The sequence below is a fragment of the Pan paniscus genome, chromosome 20 (assembly GCF_029289425.2).
Source record: "Pan paniscus chromosome 20, NHGRI_mPanPan1-v2.0_pri, whole genome shotgun sequence".
NCBI lineage: Eukaryota > Metazoa > Chordata > Mammalia > Primates > Hominidae > Pan > Pan paniscus.
The window spans coordinates 56729749-56744315 of record NC_073269.2 but is presented as its reverse complement, the minus strand read 5'-3'; the positions used below and the strand labels follow the sequence as shown (position 1 = coordinate 56744315).

Genomic DNA, 14567 nt, shown 5'->3' with positions numbered 1-14567 from the left:
ATGAGTTCTTCCTTCTACAAATATTTATTGAGCACCTACTATATCCTGGACCTGCTGCTGGGCTCTCAAGGTATAAGAGTGAATCAGTCAAACAAAGTAACTTCCTTTAGAGAATTTACATTTGAAAGAGGAGACTAGCAGAATTGGGTTCTGCTGCACCTGAGGGAGAAAAAGCAAATAATGGTGGCTTGACCAAGAAAAATGTTTTTATCTCTCTCTTGTTAAAGAAGTATGGGGGCCAGGCATGAGTGGCTCACACCTGTAATCCCAGCACTTTGGGAGGCCAAGGTGGGTGGGTCATCTGAGGTCAGGAGTTCAAGACAAGCCTGGGCAACATGGTGAACCCCTGTCTCTACTAAAAATACAAAAATTAGCTGGGTGTGGTGGTGGGCACCTATAGTCTCAGCTACTCAGGAGGCTGAGGCAAGAGAATCACTTGAACCCAGGAGGTGGAGGTTGCAGTGAGCCAAGATAGTGCCATTGCACTTCAGCCTGGGTGACACAGTGAGACTCCCATCTCAAAAAAAAAAAAAAAAAAAAAAGTATGAGATAGGAAGTCTCAGGCAGGTTAGCAGCCTCCATGGTCTTAAAGACCCAGAATCCTTCTCAATTTCTGCTCCACCATCTTAGCCATGTTTCCAACTGCAGACTGGCCTCATAGTCCAAAATTGCTGCTGGAGCTCTAGCTATTGCACCAGCATTCCAGGTAGCAGGAACAAGGAAGGGCAGAAAGGCAGAAGGGCAAAAGAGGGCACCTTGCTGCCTCTTGAGTTACCTCCAAGACATCCCAGATGTAACACACAACACTCCCACTTGTGCATCCCGGTTGGCCTTCCTTAGTCATATGGCCACACCTAGCTGCAAAGGAGGCTGGGAAGTGTAGTCTCTCAAAAGGTGCCAAATAAGATTGGCATTTTCTTACCAAGGAAATAGAGTAGAAAGAGTATTGGGGTGGGCTGCATGCCTAGGGAGACAGACAGTAAACAAGCAAGCAAATAATGATGATGACTCCAAACTGTCATCAGTTAAGGGAGTTATGACAGAGTAACAGGAGGAAGCCTCTCCAGAGAGGAGACCTTGGAGCCGAAATCTGAAAGAAACCTGAAACTTGCAGGTCCTACCCACTCCCACCCTTGTATCACCTGTCTAACCTCAACTCCCACCCTTCAGCTCCTGGCCTCCTTCCTATTCCTCCTGAGCCTGCCTGGCTCACCCTCACCTCAGGGCCTTTGCACCTGCTGTTCCACCTGCCTGGAACACTCTTCCTCTACACATCGTTATGCCCCCTCCTTCACCTCCTCCAGGAGTTTGCTCAAATAATACCTTCTCAGTGAGGCCTTCCTTGACCACCTTATTTTATTTATTTTGAGACAAGGTCTTGTTCCGTTACCCAGGCAGGAGTGCAGTAGCACGATCATAGCTCACTGCAGCCTCAAACTCATGGGCTCAAGGGATCCTCCCACCTCAGCCTCCCAAGTAGCTGGGATAACAGGCACATGCCACCATGCACCACTAATTTAAAAAAAAAAAATGGGGGTGAGACAGGGTCTTGCTATGTTGCCCAGGCTAGTCTCGAACTCCTGGCGTCAACAATCCTCCCACCTCCCAGAGTGCTGAGATTACAGATAGGACCCACTGTGTCTGGCTAGCCCTTATTTTATTCTATTTTATTTTAGACGAAGTCTTGCTCTGTCACCCAGGCTGGAGTGCAGTGGCACGATCTTGACTAACTGCAACCTCTGCCTTCAGGTTCAAGTGATTCTCCTGCCTCAGCCTCCCTGGGACTATAGGCATGCACCACCACGCCTAGCTAATTTTTTTGTATTTTTAGTAGAGATGGGGTTTCACCATGTTGGTCAGGCTGGTGTCAAACTCCTGACCTCAAATGATCCACCCACCTTGAACTCCCAAAGCGTTGGGATTAAAGGTGTGAGCCACCGCGCCCGGCACCAGCCCGTATTTTAAATTACATTATCCCTCTCTCCTCCCTCTTACCTCCATCTGACCAATGTTATATTTTACGAATTTATGTTGTTTATGGCCTGCTTGCCCTTCCTGTGGGCTGGGACATTTGTCTAATTTGTTGTATCTGCAGTATCTGTCACAGTCCCTGGCATAAAGGAAGTCCTCACTAAATATTTCTGGAATGAATGAATCAATGAGACAAACATAGAAACAGACAGTCCCAATTCAGGAAGGGAAGTGTAGTGAGAGGCATGTAATACAGACCCCAGGAAAGTCTGGACTAGAACCAATAGAGCTCTCTGTGATGATGAAATGTTCCATATCTATACTGTCCAATTTGGTAGCCACCAGCCACAGGTAACTGTTGAATACTTCAAATGTGGCCAGTGCAACAGAGAAATTGAATTTTACAAATTAATTTTAATTAATTGAAATTTACACTTGTCTTTTTGGTTGGTCTGTTTCTTTAATGACGCAGTCTCACTCTGTCATCCAGGCTGGAGTGCAGTGGCACAATCATAGCTCAATGAAGCCTTGAACTCTTGCACTCAGGTGATCCTCCCACCTCAGCCTCCCAAGTAACTAAGATGACAGGCATGTGCTACTATGCCTGGCTAATTTTTTTTTTTTTTTTTTTTTGAGACTGAGTGTTGCTCTATCACCCAGGCTGGAGTGCAGTGGCACAATCTCAGCTCACTGCAACCTCCGCCTCCCGGGTTCAAGTGATTCTCCTGCCTCAGCCTCCTGTATAGCTGGGATGACAGGTACATGCCGCCACTCCCAGCTAATTTTTGTATTTTTAGTAGAGATGGAATTTCACCATGTTGGCCAGGCTGGTTTCGAACTCCTGACCTCAGGTGATCTGCCCACCTTGGCCTCCCAAAGTGCTGGGATTACCGGCATGAGCCACCGTGCCCAGCAATTTTTGTAATTTTTATTTTTGTAGAGACAGAGTCTCCCTATGCTGCCCAGGCTGGTCTCAAATTCCTGGGGTCAAGCAATCCTCCCTAATGTTGAGACTTCAGGCATGAGCCACCACGTTGGCCTGAAATGTACAGTTGAATGGCTAGTGGCTGCTCTAAGGGGGCACTGCAGGCCTAAAGGAAGCGGGTAGCCGGGCCAGGGTGGAGGGCTAAGATAACAGAGCTTTCCCAAGCAGAGCACAGAGCCCAGGGAAAGGATGCTCCATGCAGAGTCTCGGAGGTGAGAAGCGAGGGAACTGGGAATGGTTGTGAATGGCTGGAGGAAAGAGGCAGGAGGGGGTATAGTGGGAAGTGCAGGAAGTAAGGGTTCATCCCAAAGGTGGGAACTTCATTCCGAGAGGGCTCCCTTTCTCTGCACTTCTGGTCTCAAAAATGGAGAAGGGAGACACATGGGGTGACCTGGCAGAAGCTGGGGAGTCAGGGCCCCGAAGTGCCTGACCTTGGCTGATTCTCCCTGTTACTTATCTAACACTTGCTTCTAGAACAGCAGGCCCTATGTGGGGATCGGGGACTCAGTAGGAAAGGAGACTGATAAAGTCACTACCCTACCCTCAGGCAGGTTTCATAATGACTTCCATGAACCTTAGGCACTTTTGCCCTTCTGCATTAAAAAAAAAAAAATAGGCCAGCACGGTGGCTCATGCCTGTAATCTGGGAACTTTTGGGGAGGCCAAAGTGGGAGGATCGCTTGAGCCCAGGAATTTGAGATGAGCCTGGGCAACATAGCAAGACCTCGCCTCTGCAAAAAAATTTAAAAATTAACTGGATGTGATGGTGCCTGCCTATAGTCCCAGCTACTCAGAAGGTTGAGGTTGGGATCGCTAGGGCCCGGGAGGCCAAAGCTGCAGTGAGCCGTGTTAACGCCACTGCACTCCAGCCCTGTCTCAAAAAAAAAAAAAAAGTTTAAATTTTATGACTTTGTTGCTGCAAAGACCGATATTATCCAGGGTACAATTTTCTCTTTTCTTTTTTTCTTTCACTTCTACTTTGAAAAGAAATGAAAACACTTCCCCTAAAAGCATCATGGGCCCTAGACACTGTAGGTGCAATGCCTGGGATACATCAGCCCCGCCTTCAGGGAGTTTCTAGGCTAGAGGAGGAAACAGACAGCAAGTAAACAAGATGGTTTCTGGGGAAGAGAGATGCTGTGAAGACAATGGGACAGAGGGAAGTGCAGTCTGGGTAGGGGGCCGGGGAAGGTCTCGCCAAGGAGAACTTAGCGCTGAAAAGGAACTGTGACAATAAGAGGGAAAGCTGTTGCCGAGAGAACCAGGGCTCGCAGGTGTTCTCAAATGAGGGTAGACCTGGGGCTGACAGAGGAGAAGGAAGAGGTGGGGGTGGAGGTGGACCAAGGGAGCAAGTGGGAAATGGGGGCGGGGGCTGGGGCCTGCAGGGTGTCTTCGTGTGGGCTTCCCTAGAACGGGAGCCGGAGGTGGGGATTCCTGTACCAAGGGTTTGCTATGGGGGAACCTTCAGGGAGTGTGGGAGACTGGCTGGGGCTGTGGAAGGAAGTCAAGCAGACACGGTTCTCGCTGGAGAGGGAACCCATGGGGTCAGGCTGGGCACCGCGGCTTTAGTGCTGCCTCAGGCCTCCGTATCAGTCCATCATGGGCTGTGGGCTGCTTCAGGAAGCAGGGACACATAACGGACTGGGTGAGTCCAGGACTCTGAAGGAGGGTGATTCTTAAGGGCCGCAGGCAGGTGACCCTCCCAGCAGTGGGTGAGGGATGGGATGCTGCATCCAGGGGGAGGGCAGCTGCAGGGGCACCAGCAGTGCCTGCCATAGAGGGTCTTGTAGACCAGAGTTGGGAGTTTGGTTCCCTCTGATCTCCTCCTAACTGACATGGGATTTCAAGCAGGGGCAATAGCATGCTTTTTGAAAGATGCCTCTGACTCTTGTGTGGAAAACAGACTGGAACAGGGTGGGGGATCAAGGATGGCAGCAGGGAGATGAGGGAAGAGGCTGCTCCATCCCGGAGAACACTGGTGGGGACCTGGACATGGGCAGTGGCTGGAGGAAGGAAGCAGATCAAGAGTCGATGGAAAATCTGCTTTCTTCTCCTTTCTTTCTCCCTCCTGCCCAGACTTGAGGCTTTTCATTCCCGCAGAATTCCCTTTCGCCTTTTCTTTTTTTTTTTTTTTTTTTTTTTTGAGACAGAGTCTGGCTCTGTCGCCCAGGCTGGAGGGCAGTGGTGTGATCTTGGCTCACTGTAGCCTCCACCTCTCCACCTCATGGGTTCAAGCGATTGTCAAGCCTCAGCCTCCCGAGTAGGTGGGATTACAGGCGCCTGCCACCATGCCTGGCTAATTTTTGTATTTTTAGTAGAGAGACGAGGTTTTGCCATGTTGGCCAGGCTGGTCTTGAACTCCTGACCTCAGGTGATCCTCCTGCCTCAGCCTCCCAAAGTGCTGGGATTACAGGCGTGAGCCACATCACCCGGCCTCCTTCCACCGTCTTCACACTGCTCTCCCTTACGGCAGGGGCTTAGGGAAGGAATGGGGGCAGCCGTATAGTGAAGCCACAAGCCTTTCTGCGCTGACTGATCTCTCTCTATCTTTTCTCTCTCTCCCCCTCTGACTGCCGCTCCAAAGTCGAGCTTCGATCCCCACCACCGTGCCCAGCCAAGTTACGAGCGTCCTTCTTTCCTGCCTCCAGGACCTGGGTTGATGCTCCGGCAAAAATCTATCGGTATGCCACCCAGAAGAAGAGATGTGGGCTGGGGGAGGCCAGGAATGTGACAGTTCAGGAAAAGCAAGCAGACTTGGAAATGTTCTGTGCTCCCAGAGAGACCACAGTTTCATCAAATTGGGTTAAGAGTTCAGGCTTTGGAAATGGGTGAACTTGGCCATGAATCCTGGCTCCCCTCCTTCCCAACTGTGTGAACTGGGGCAGGTGGCTTGACTTCTCTGGGCCTCTGGCTCTACATCTGGAGAATGGGGATGCAGTGAGCTAAAGCCCCCACTACAGCTTTCTGGTTGTTTCTCTTATACCCGATTCCATCCATTCATTCATTTTACAAGTGTTTACCAAGCGCTCCCCACATACCAGGAATTGTTCTAGAATGGGGATACGTCAGCGAATAAAACAGACTAAAGGTTCCTGCCCTCATGGGCTTGCCTTATAGCAGGGGAAGACAGATAATGGATTATAAGGAAGATAAGCAAGAAAATTATCTAGTATGTTAGCAGTTGTACGTGCTATGGAAAACAAAAAAAAGAGTGGGCCGGGCGCAGTGGCTCACGCCTGTAATCCCAGCACTTGGGAGGCCAAGGCAGGCAGATCACAAGGTCAGGAGATCGAGACCATCCTGGTTAACATGGTGAAATCCCATCTCTACTAAAAATACAAAAAATTAGCCGGGTGTGGTGGCGGGCACCTGTAGTCCCAGCTACTCAGGAGGCTGAGGCAGGAGAATGGCGTGAACCCGGAAGGCGGAGCTTGCAGTGAGCCGAGAACGTGCCACTGCATTCCAGCCTGGGCGACAGAGCAACCCTCTGTCTCAAAAAAAAAAAAAAAAAAGAGTGAAAAAAAAATAGTGGAGTAAGGTAAGAGAGATAGGGAGTGCTGGGTAGGGGGCAGGGTGCAGGTTTGAGCTAAAACCTATAGATGGGCCAGGCACAGTGGCTCACACGTGTAATCCCAGCACTTTGGGAGGCCGAGGCAGGCGGACCACAAGGTCAGGAGTTCAAGACCAGCCTGACCAACATGATGAAACCCCATTTGTACTAAAAATACAAAAATTAGCCAAGCGTGATGGCATGTGCCTGTAATCCCAGCTACTCAGGAGGCTGAGGCAGGAGAATAGCTTGAACCCGAGAGGCAGAGGTTGCAGTGAGCAAAGATCGCACCATTGCACTCCAGCCTGGGCGACAGAGCGAGACTCTGTCTCAAAAAAAAAGAAAAAAAAAAACACCTAGAGATGAAGTGGGGAATCATGAGGCTCCCTGGGGTTGAGGCATTCCAGGCAGAGCGAACTACCTCTGCAAAGGTCCTGAGGTCGGGCTGAGTGTGGTGCGTTTACAGAACAGGGAGGAGGCCTGTCTAGCAGGGGCCAAGTGAGCACTGGACATGAGGGCAGTGGGGGGACAGGGTCCCGATCCTGCAGGGTCTGGGGAGTCATGGTGAGGACTTGAACTTTTGCCCTGAGTGAGGTGAGTGCATGGCAGGACTCTAAGCAGAGGAAGGGCATGAGCTGACTTCGGTTTTAACAGAAACCCTCTGGCTGCTGTGAAGGGACTAGATTGAAGGGGATGAGCTGGGAAGCCGGGGGACAAAAGAGGAGGTGACAGCTATTGCTATCCAGATAGGAAATGATAGTGGCTGGCCCAGGGTGTTGACTCTGGAGGGGTGAGAAGGGATTGGATTCCGGATATGTTTTGAAACAACAGGATTTGCTGGTGGATTGGATGTGGGTGATGTGAGGAAGAAAGCTAAGGGTGGCTGCAAGGTTTTCAGTCTTAGCACCTGAAAGGACAGAGCTGCTGTTTGCTGCGGTGGTGGGGAGGGACCGTGGGCTGGGAGGAGTCTGTTGGTGAGGAGATCAGGAGCTTGGGTTGGAGCGTTTGGAGTCTGAGATGCCCGTGAGACAGCCAGCTGGGTGTGGGTATTTGAATATAGGAGCCCAGAGCTCAGAGCGGAGGATGGGGCCCCAGGCATAAACGTGGGCGTCGACAGCAGAAAGGCAGTGAATGAAGCTGGTCACTAGTTGAGAGGGAGTAGTCAGAGGTGAGAAGAGGGTCAAAGACCAAGCCTTGGCAGTGAAGTAAGCAAAGACTTAACTCCTGCACGCCTCCTGGAGTTGTTTTTCCCTGATTGGATTCAGCTTTCCCCAAATCCTGGCGTTCAAAGCCCACCAGTGTGAGTCTTACACTCCCACTGAGTGTGGGGTCCACCTGGCTCGCATCGTTTACCTGATTTTTTTTTTTTTTTTTATAGATCCAATCCCTTTTAAACTTTAGCCTCATCATAAGTGGTTCTCTCTGTAGAATCACAGCTTTGATGTGCTGGTTGCATTTCTTTCCTGCATATACGTGAAAAGAAACACGCATCTATGCATAAACACGAGAGACTATCCCTTCCCAGCTCCAGCCACTTTTGCTGGCCCCAAACCGTTCACTGAGCCTTTGAACGGAATTAGAAAATGGCGCCCCCTCCTGGCCTGGGGAGGAAGTTCCGCTGAATTTCAGTTTCCTCACCTTGCGGTTTGCAGTTGTGCAGTGCACAACCTGTACCTCTGTATGAAGCAGATTTGGGTTTACCTCAAATAGGGAAGAGCTGGGCGAGTCCACGTGAAGTTCCTGGCATATACGGGGTGCCATTCTTGTTATTAGTATTGTTGCGGTTCTATGGGATAGTGGAGCAGGGAGACCCTCCCCGCCAGGGTCCCCCTCCTTGATCCTCTGTATCTCCCCAGGTGCGGCAGAAGATGACAGACCTTACCTAGCACCCCCAGCCATGAAATTCAGCCGCAGCCTGTCTGTGCCTGGTTCGGAGGACATTCCCCCGCCACCCACCACGTCCCCACCGGAGCCTCCCTACAGCACACCTCCAGTCCCCTCCTCCTCAGGGCGCCTCACCCCCTCCCCTCGGGGAGGGCCCTTCAACCCTGGCTCTGGTGGCCCCCTCCCCGCCTCCTCCCCTGCATCCTTTGACGGGCCCTCCCCTCCCGACACTCGCGTGGGGAGCCGCGAGAAGAGCCTGTACCACAGTGGGCCCCTGCCCCCGGCCCACCACCACCCGCCCCACCACCACCACCACCACGCCCCGCCCCCTCAGCCCCACCACCACCACGCCCACCCCCCTCATCCTCCCGAGATGGAGACAGGCGGCTCTCCCGACGACCCTCCACCCCGCCTGGCTCTGGGGCCCCAGCCCAGCCTGCGAGGCTGGAGGGGCGGCGGGCCCAGCCCGACCCCGGGGGCCCCGTCCCCATCGCACCACGGCAGCGCGGGCGGGGGCGGCGGCTCCTCCCAGGGCCCGGCTCTACGCTATTTCCAGCTGCCCCCGCGGGCGGCCAGCGCAGCCATGTACGTGCCCGCCCGCTCGGGCCGCGGCCGCAAGGGCCCGCTGGTCAAGCAGACCAAGGTGGAAGGCGAGCCCCAGAAGGGCGGCGGCCTCCCGCCCGCGCCGTCGCCCACGTCCCCGGCCTCCCCGCAGCCGCCGCCCGCCGTGGCCGCGCCCTCGGAGAAGAACTCCATCCCCATCCCCACCATCATCATCAAGGCCCCGTCCACCAGTAGCAGCGGCCGCAGCAGCCAGGGCAGCAGCACCGAGGCGGAGCCCCCCACCCAGCCCGAGCCCGCGGGAGGCGGCGGCGGCGGCGGCTCCTCGCCCAGCCCCGCCCCGGCCATGTCACCCGTGCCCCCGTCCCCCTCGCCCGTGCCCACCCCCGCCTCGCCCAGCGGCCCGGCCACGCTGGACTTCACGAGCCAGTTCGGGGCCGCCCTGGTGGGGGCGGCCCGGAGGGAGGGGGGCTGGCAGAATGAGGCGCGCCGGCGCTCCACGCTGTTCCTGTCCACCGACGCGGGGGACGAGGACGGCGGGGACGGCGGGCTGGGCACAGGGGCGGCCCCGGGCCCGCGGCTGCGCCACTCCAAATCCATCGACGAGGGCATGTTCTCCGCCGAGCCCTACCTCCGACTGGAGTCTGCGGGCAGCGGCGCGGGCTACGGCGGCTACGGGGCCGGTAGCCGAGCCTACGGGGGTGGCGGGGGCAGCAGCGCCTTCACCAGCTTCCTGCCCCCGCGACCCCTGGTGCACCCGCTGACCGGCAAGGCCCTGGATCCCGCCTCCCCGCTGGGGCTGGCCCTGGCCGCCCGCGAGCGAGCGCTGAAGGAGTCCTCGGAGGGCGGCGGGGCCCCCCAGCCCCCTCCCAGGCCCCCATCGCCCCGCTACGAGGCCCCGCCGCCCACCCCGCACCACCACTCGCCCCACGCCCACCACGAGCCAGTGCTGCGTCTCTGGGGGGCCTCCCCGCCGGACCCTGCGCGCCGGGAGCTGGGGTACAGGGCCGGGCTGGGCAGCCAGGAGAAGTCCCTTCCCGCCAGCCCGCCCGCCGCCCGGCGTTCCCTGCTACACCGCCTGCCGCCCACCGCTCCCGGGGTGGGGCCCCTCCTGCTGCAGCTGGGGACGGAGCCCCCGGCCCCGCACCCCGGAGTGAGCAAGCCCTGGAGGTCCGCAGCCCCCGAAGAACCCGAGCGGCTGCCGCTGCACGTGCGGTTCCTTGAAAACTGCCAGCCCCGGGCCCCTGCGACGAGCGGAAGGGGTCCCCCCTCGGAGGACGGGCCGGGGGTCCCGCCGCCCAGCCCACGCCGGTCCGTTCCCCCCTCCCCGACCTCCCCGAGGGCCAGCGAAGAGAACGGGCTGCCCCTGCTGGTCCTGCCGCCTCCCGCCCCCTCGGTGGATGTGGAAGATGGAGAATTCCTTTTCGTGGAACCGCTGCCTCCGCCTCTGGAATTCTCCAACAGCTTCGAAAAGCCAGAGTCGCCCCTCACGCCTGGGCCTCCCCACCCGCTGCCCGACACACCTGCCCCGGCCACCCCGTTACCCCCTGTGCCACCCCCGGCTGTGGCCGCAGCCCCTCCCACCCTGGACTCCACCGCATCCAGCCTGACATCCTATGACAGCGAGGTGGCCACCCTGACCCAGGGGGCCTCCGCCGCTCCTGGGGAACCCCCTCCACCAGGCCCGCCTGCCCCAGCAGCACCGGCTCCCGCTGCCCCACAGCCTGGCCCGGACCCTCCGCCTGGCACGGATTCTGGCATCGAGGAGGTGGACAGTCGGAGCAGCAGTGACCACCCACTGGAGACCATCAGCAGCGCCTCCACGCTGAGCAGCCTATCTGCCGAAGGTGGTGGCAGCGCAGGGGGTGGGGGCGGGGCTGGGGCCGGTGTGGCCAGTGGGCCGGAGCTTCTGGACACCTATGTGGCCTACCTGGACGGCCAGGCCTTTGGGGGCAGCGGTACTCCCGGCCCGCCATACCCTCCTCAGCTCATGACTCCCTCTAAGCTCCGGGGCCGGGCGCTAGGAGCCAGCGGAGGCCTGCGGCCTGGCCCCAGCGGGGGACTCCGAGACCCTGTTACCCCCACCAGCCCCACCGTCTCGGTGACAGGGGCTGGAACCGATGGGCTGCTGGCCCTGCGTGCTTGTTCAGGACCCCCCACGGCAGGCGTGGCTGGGGGTCCGGTGGCTGTAGAGCCAGAAGTCCCACCGGTGCCCTTGCCGACGGCCTCCTCTCTGCCTCGGAAGCTGCTGCCCTGGGAGGAGGGCCCGGGCCCACCGCCACCACCTCTGCCCGGGCCCTTGGCCCAGCCTCAGGCCTCAGCCTTGGCCACAGTAAAAGCCAGCATCATCAGTGAACTCAGCTCCAAGCTTCAGCAGTTTGGGGGCTCCTCGGCAGCTGGCGGCGCTCTGCCCTGGGCCCGAGGAGGCAGCGGGGGAAGCGGAGACAGCCACCACGGGGGAGCCAGCTATGTCCCCGAGAGGACCTCCTCCCTGCAGCGGCAGAGGTAAGCGGGGGCTGGTGGCCAACAAGGGAGGCCAGAGGTGTTGATGGCATGGCTGTGTCCCTTTAGGGTCTCAGGGTGGCAGAAAGGAAACAGAAACCAGGTTGGCAGGAGTTTGCTGTCACAGAAGCATGCTTTCACAGATAATTTCTTTTTCTTTTTTTTTTTTTTTCTTTTTTTGAGAGGGAGTTTCACTCTTGTTGTCCAGGCTGGAGTGCAATGGCGTGATCTCGTCTCACCACAACCTCTGCCTCCCGGGTTCAAGCAATTCTCCTGCCTCAGCCTCCCATGCCACCACACCCAGCTAATTTTGTATTTTTAGTAGAGACAGGGTTTCTCCATGTTGGTCAGGCTGGTCTCGAACTCCCAACCTCAGGTGATCCATCCACCTTGGCCTCCCAAAGTGCTGGGATTACAGGCATGAGCCAACATGCCTGGCTTTTTTTTTTTTTTTAGAAATAGGGTCTCACTCTGTCACCCGGCTGGAGTGCAGTGGTGTAATCATAGCTCACTTGCAGCCTCAAACTCCCGGGCTCAAGCAATCCTCTGGGACTATAGGTGCACGCCACTATGCCTGGCCAATTTTTCTTTTCTTCTTTTTTTTTTTTTTTTTTTTGAGACAGAGTCTCACTCTATTGCCCAGGCTGGAGTGCAGTGGTGCAATCTCAGCTCACTGCAACTTCCGCCTCCCAGGTTCAAACGATTCTCCAGCCTCAGCCTCCTGAGTAGCTGGGATTACAGGTGCCCGCCACCACGCCCAGCAAATTTTTGTATTTTTAGTAGAGATGAGGGGTTTTGCCACGTGGGCCAGGCTGGTCTTGAACTCCTGACCTAAGGTGATTCATCCCACCTTGGTCTCCCAAAGTGCTGAGATTCCACGCATGAGCCAGCATGCCTGGCCCTGGCCATTTTTTCTTTAACTTTTTGTAGAGACAAGCTACGTTGACCAGGCTAGTTTCAAATTCCTGGGCTTAAGTGATCCTCCTGCCTTGACCTCCCAAAGTGTGATTACACGTGTAAGCCACTGGGTCCAGCCTTTAAACTTCCATTTATTTCAGTAGCTTCTGTTGTCTCTGCCCATCACCATCACAACCTACATCCCATGATGAACAAAAAGTTATTAACAGGCCGGGCGTGGTGGCTCACGCCTGTAATCCCAGCACTTTGGGAGGCTGAGGCAGGTGGATCATGAGGTCAGAAGATCGAGACCATCCTGGCTAACACGGTGAAACCCTATCTCTACTAAAAAAAATACAAAAAATTAGCCAGTCATGGTGGTGGGCACCTGTAGTCCTAGCTCCTCGGTAGGCTGAGGCAGGAGAATAACTTGAACCCGGGAGGCAGAGGTTACAGTGAGCCAAGATTGCACCACTGTGTTCCAGCCTGGGTGACAGAGTGAGACTCCGTCTCAAAAAAAAAAAAAAAGTTATTAACAAAGGAGACTGGAGTGAGACCTGCTTATGTTTGTTTCCTTGGTGAGCTGCCACTTCTTTCTGACAGTCCCTGAAATCTGTGAGTCCCTTGAAGCCAGTGTGGTTCAAGACAGGATGCAGTTATAGGTGTGGTTCTAGAGCCCACCTTCCCGGCTTCCAGTCCCAACCCTGCACTTTCTACCTGGGTGATCTTAGGCAAATGAATCCACCTCTCTGTAGAAGGGGAATGGCCTAGTGCCAGCCCAAAGAGTTTTTGAGAGGATTTAATGTGTGCCATTGTTGTAACATGGGATGGGGGAAGAGGGGGCCTCGAACAAGAGCCCAGCAACTTCTACATGGGGAAATACGGGATGATGCAGATGCCTCCCAGAGCAGCCAGTCAGCTGCATCGTCGCAGAATTCGAGCCCATTCAAGACCTTCTAGTCCTAGAGAAAGTAGAGTTACATTTCTGCTTCAGATACACAGAGGGTTGGGAGCAGGTTTTAAATATCCTTGTCCATCTACAGAGTTCACTTGAATTCTGTTTGAAGGTCTGCTATCCAAATGTGTCTGACCTTCAAATGTGGGTTCAGGGAGTGTATATTTGGGGCAACTTAAATCTATGCTCCCAGGTTGAAAAAAAAAAGGAAAGAAAGAAAAGAAAAAGGAGGCTGGGCACAGTGGCCTGCATCTGTAGTCCCAGCTACTCAGGAGGCTGAGGTGGGTGGATCACTTGAGCCTGGAAGGTTGAGGCTGCAGTGAGCTGATATGACACCAAGGCACTGCAGCCTGGGGAACAAAGTGAGACCCTGTCTTAAAAAAAAAAAAAAAAAAAAAAAAGAGAGAGAAAGAAAAGAAAAGAAAAAGGAAGTGTATATTATTAGAGCAACTTGAATCAATGCTCCTAGGCTGTAAAAACAAACAAACAAACAAATGTGGGTTTGTTAGGCCTTTAAGAACTGAATGCAATTCCTTGACTATTCTTAAGTATTCTGGTTAGAGAAGAGGATTTTTTTTCTTTTCTTTCTTTTTTTTTTTTCCACTGCTTGTAGCAGCAACAGGAAGGATGCTTAATTCAGTCAACAACTGCATTAATTATTGACTCATGACCTATGTGTGCAGAGTGCCCTTCTGGGTGATGGGATCCCCTCCTGGACAGGACAGGCAAAGACTGTGCAACTCCATAGGGCTCATAGTCTAGGGACATAGGAGTGGGGGCGGGGCAGTAAACAAAATAATTGCAACCATCCTACAAAAAAAGCTACCACAATGGGATGGGTGGAGAAGGTCTCTCACGTAACAGGCAAGATGGGCAGAGTAATGAAAGTGGAGAGGGAGCAGCTGCCCAGGGCAAGAGTGAGCCAGGCAGGGGGAGCAGCCAGTTCAAAGGCCCTGAGGTGGGACAGTGCTGGAGGGGAGGGAACGAAAGGGATGAGGGGAACCTTTTTCTCCCCTTGTTTCTTCTCTCTTTCATCTCCCTCTCTTCATCTCTCTCTCTCTGTGTCCCCTGTCCCTTCCATCTCTCTCCCCTGGATGCTCACCCTCTTTTTGTCTCTCTCTCACTGTCTCCCCATCTTTCACTCTGCTACGACTGGCCATAACCTGAAAGGCAGTATAGAATAGTGGTGAAGAGCTCAGACTTTGGTGCCATATAACCGGGCTCTGCCACTTCCTGTGTGTCCTTAGGCAAGTTATTTAACC

The 14567-nt window shown here is 54.9% G+C and overlaps 1 protein-coding gene across 4 annotated transcripts in view; it reads left to right on the top strand.

The window, feature by feature from the left end:
* The window catches only part of SHANK1 (SH3 and multiple ankyrin repeat domains 1), a 61443-nt gene that overhangs the window by 43056 nt on the left and 3820 nt on the right, over nt 1–14567 (top strand). For 3 of the 4 annotated variants that reach the window (XM_034944351.3, XM_034944348.3, XM_034944350.3), the window contains 2 exons: nt 5541–5637; nt 8363–11456. In XM_034944351.3, the coding sequence (XP_034800242.2) occupies nt 5541–5637; nt 8363–11456 (3191 nt within the window). Of the gene's footprint in view, nt 1–5540; nt 5638–8362; nt 11457–14475; nt 14553–14567 lie in introns of all 4 variants that reach the window. The other variant, XM_055103376.2, reaches the window with a different exon arrangement.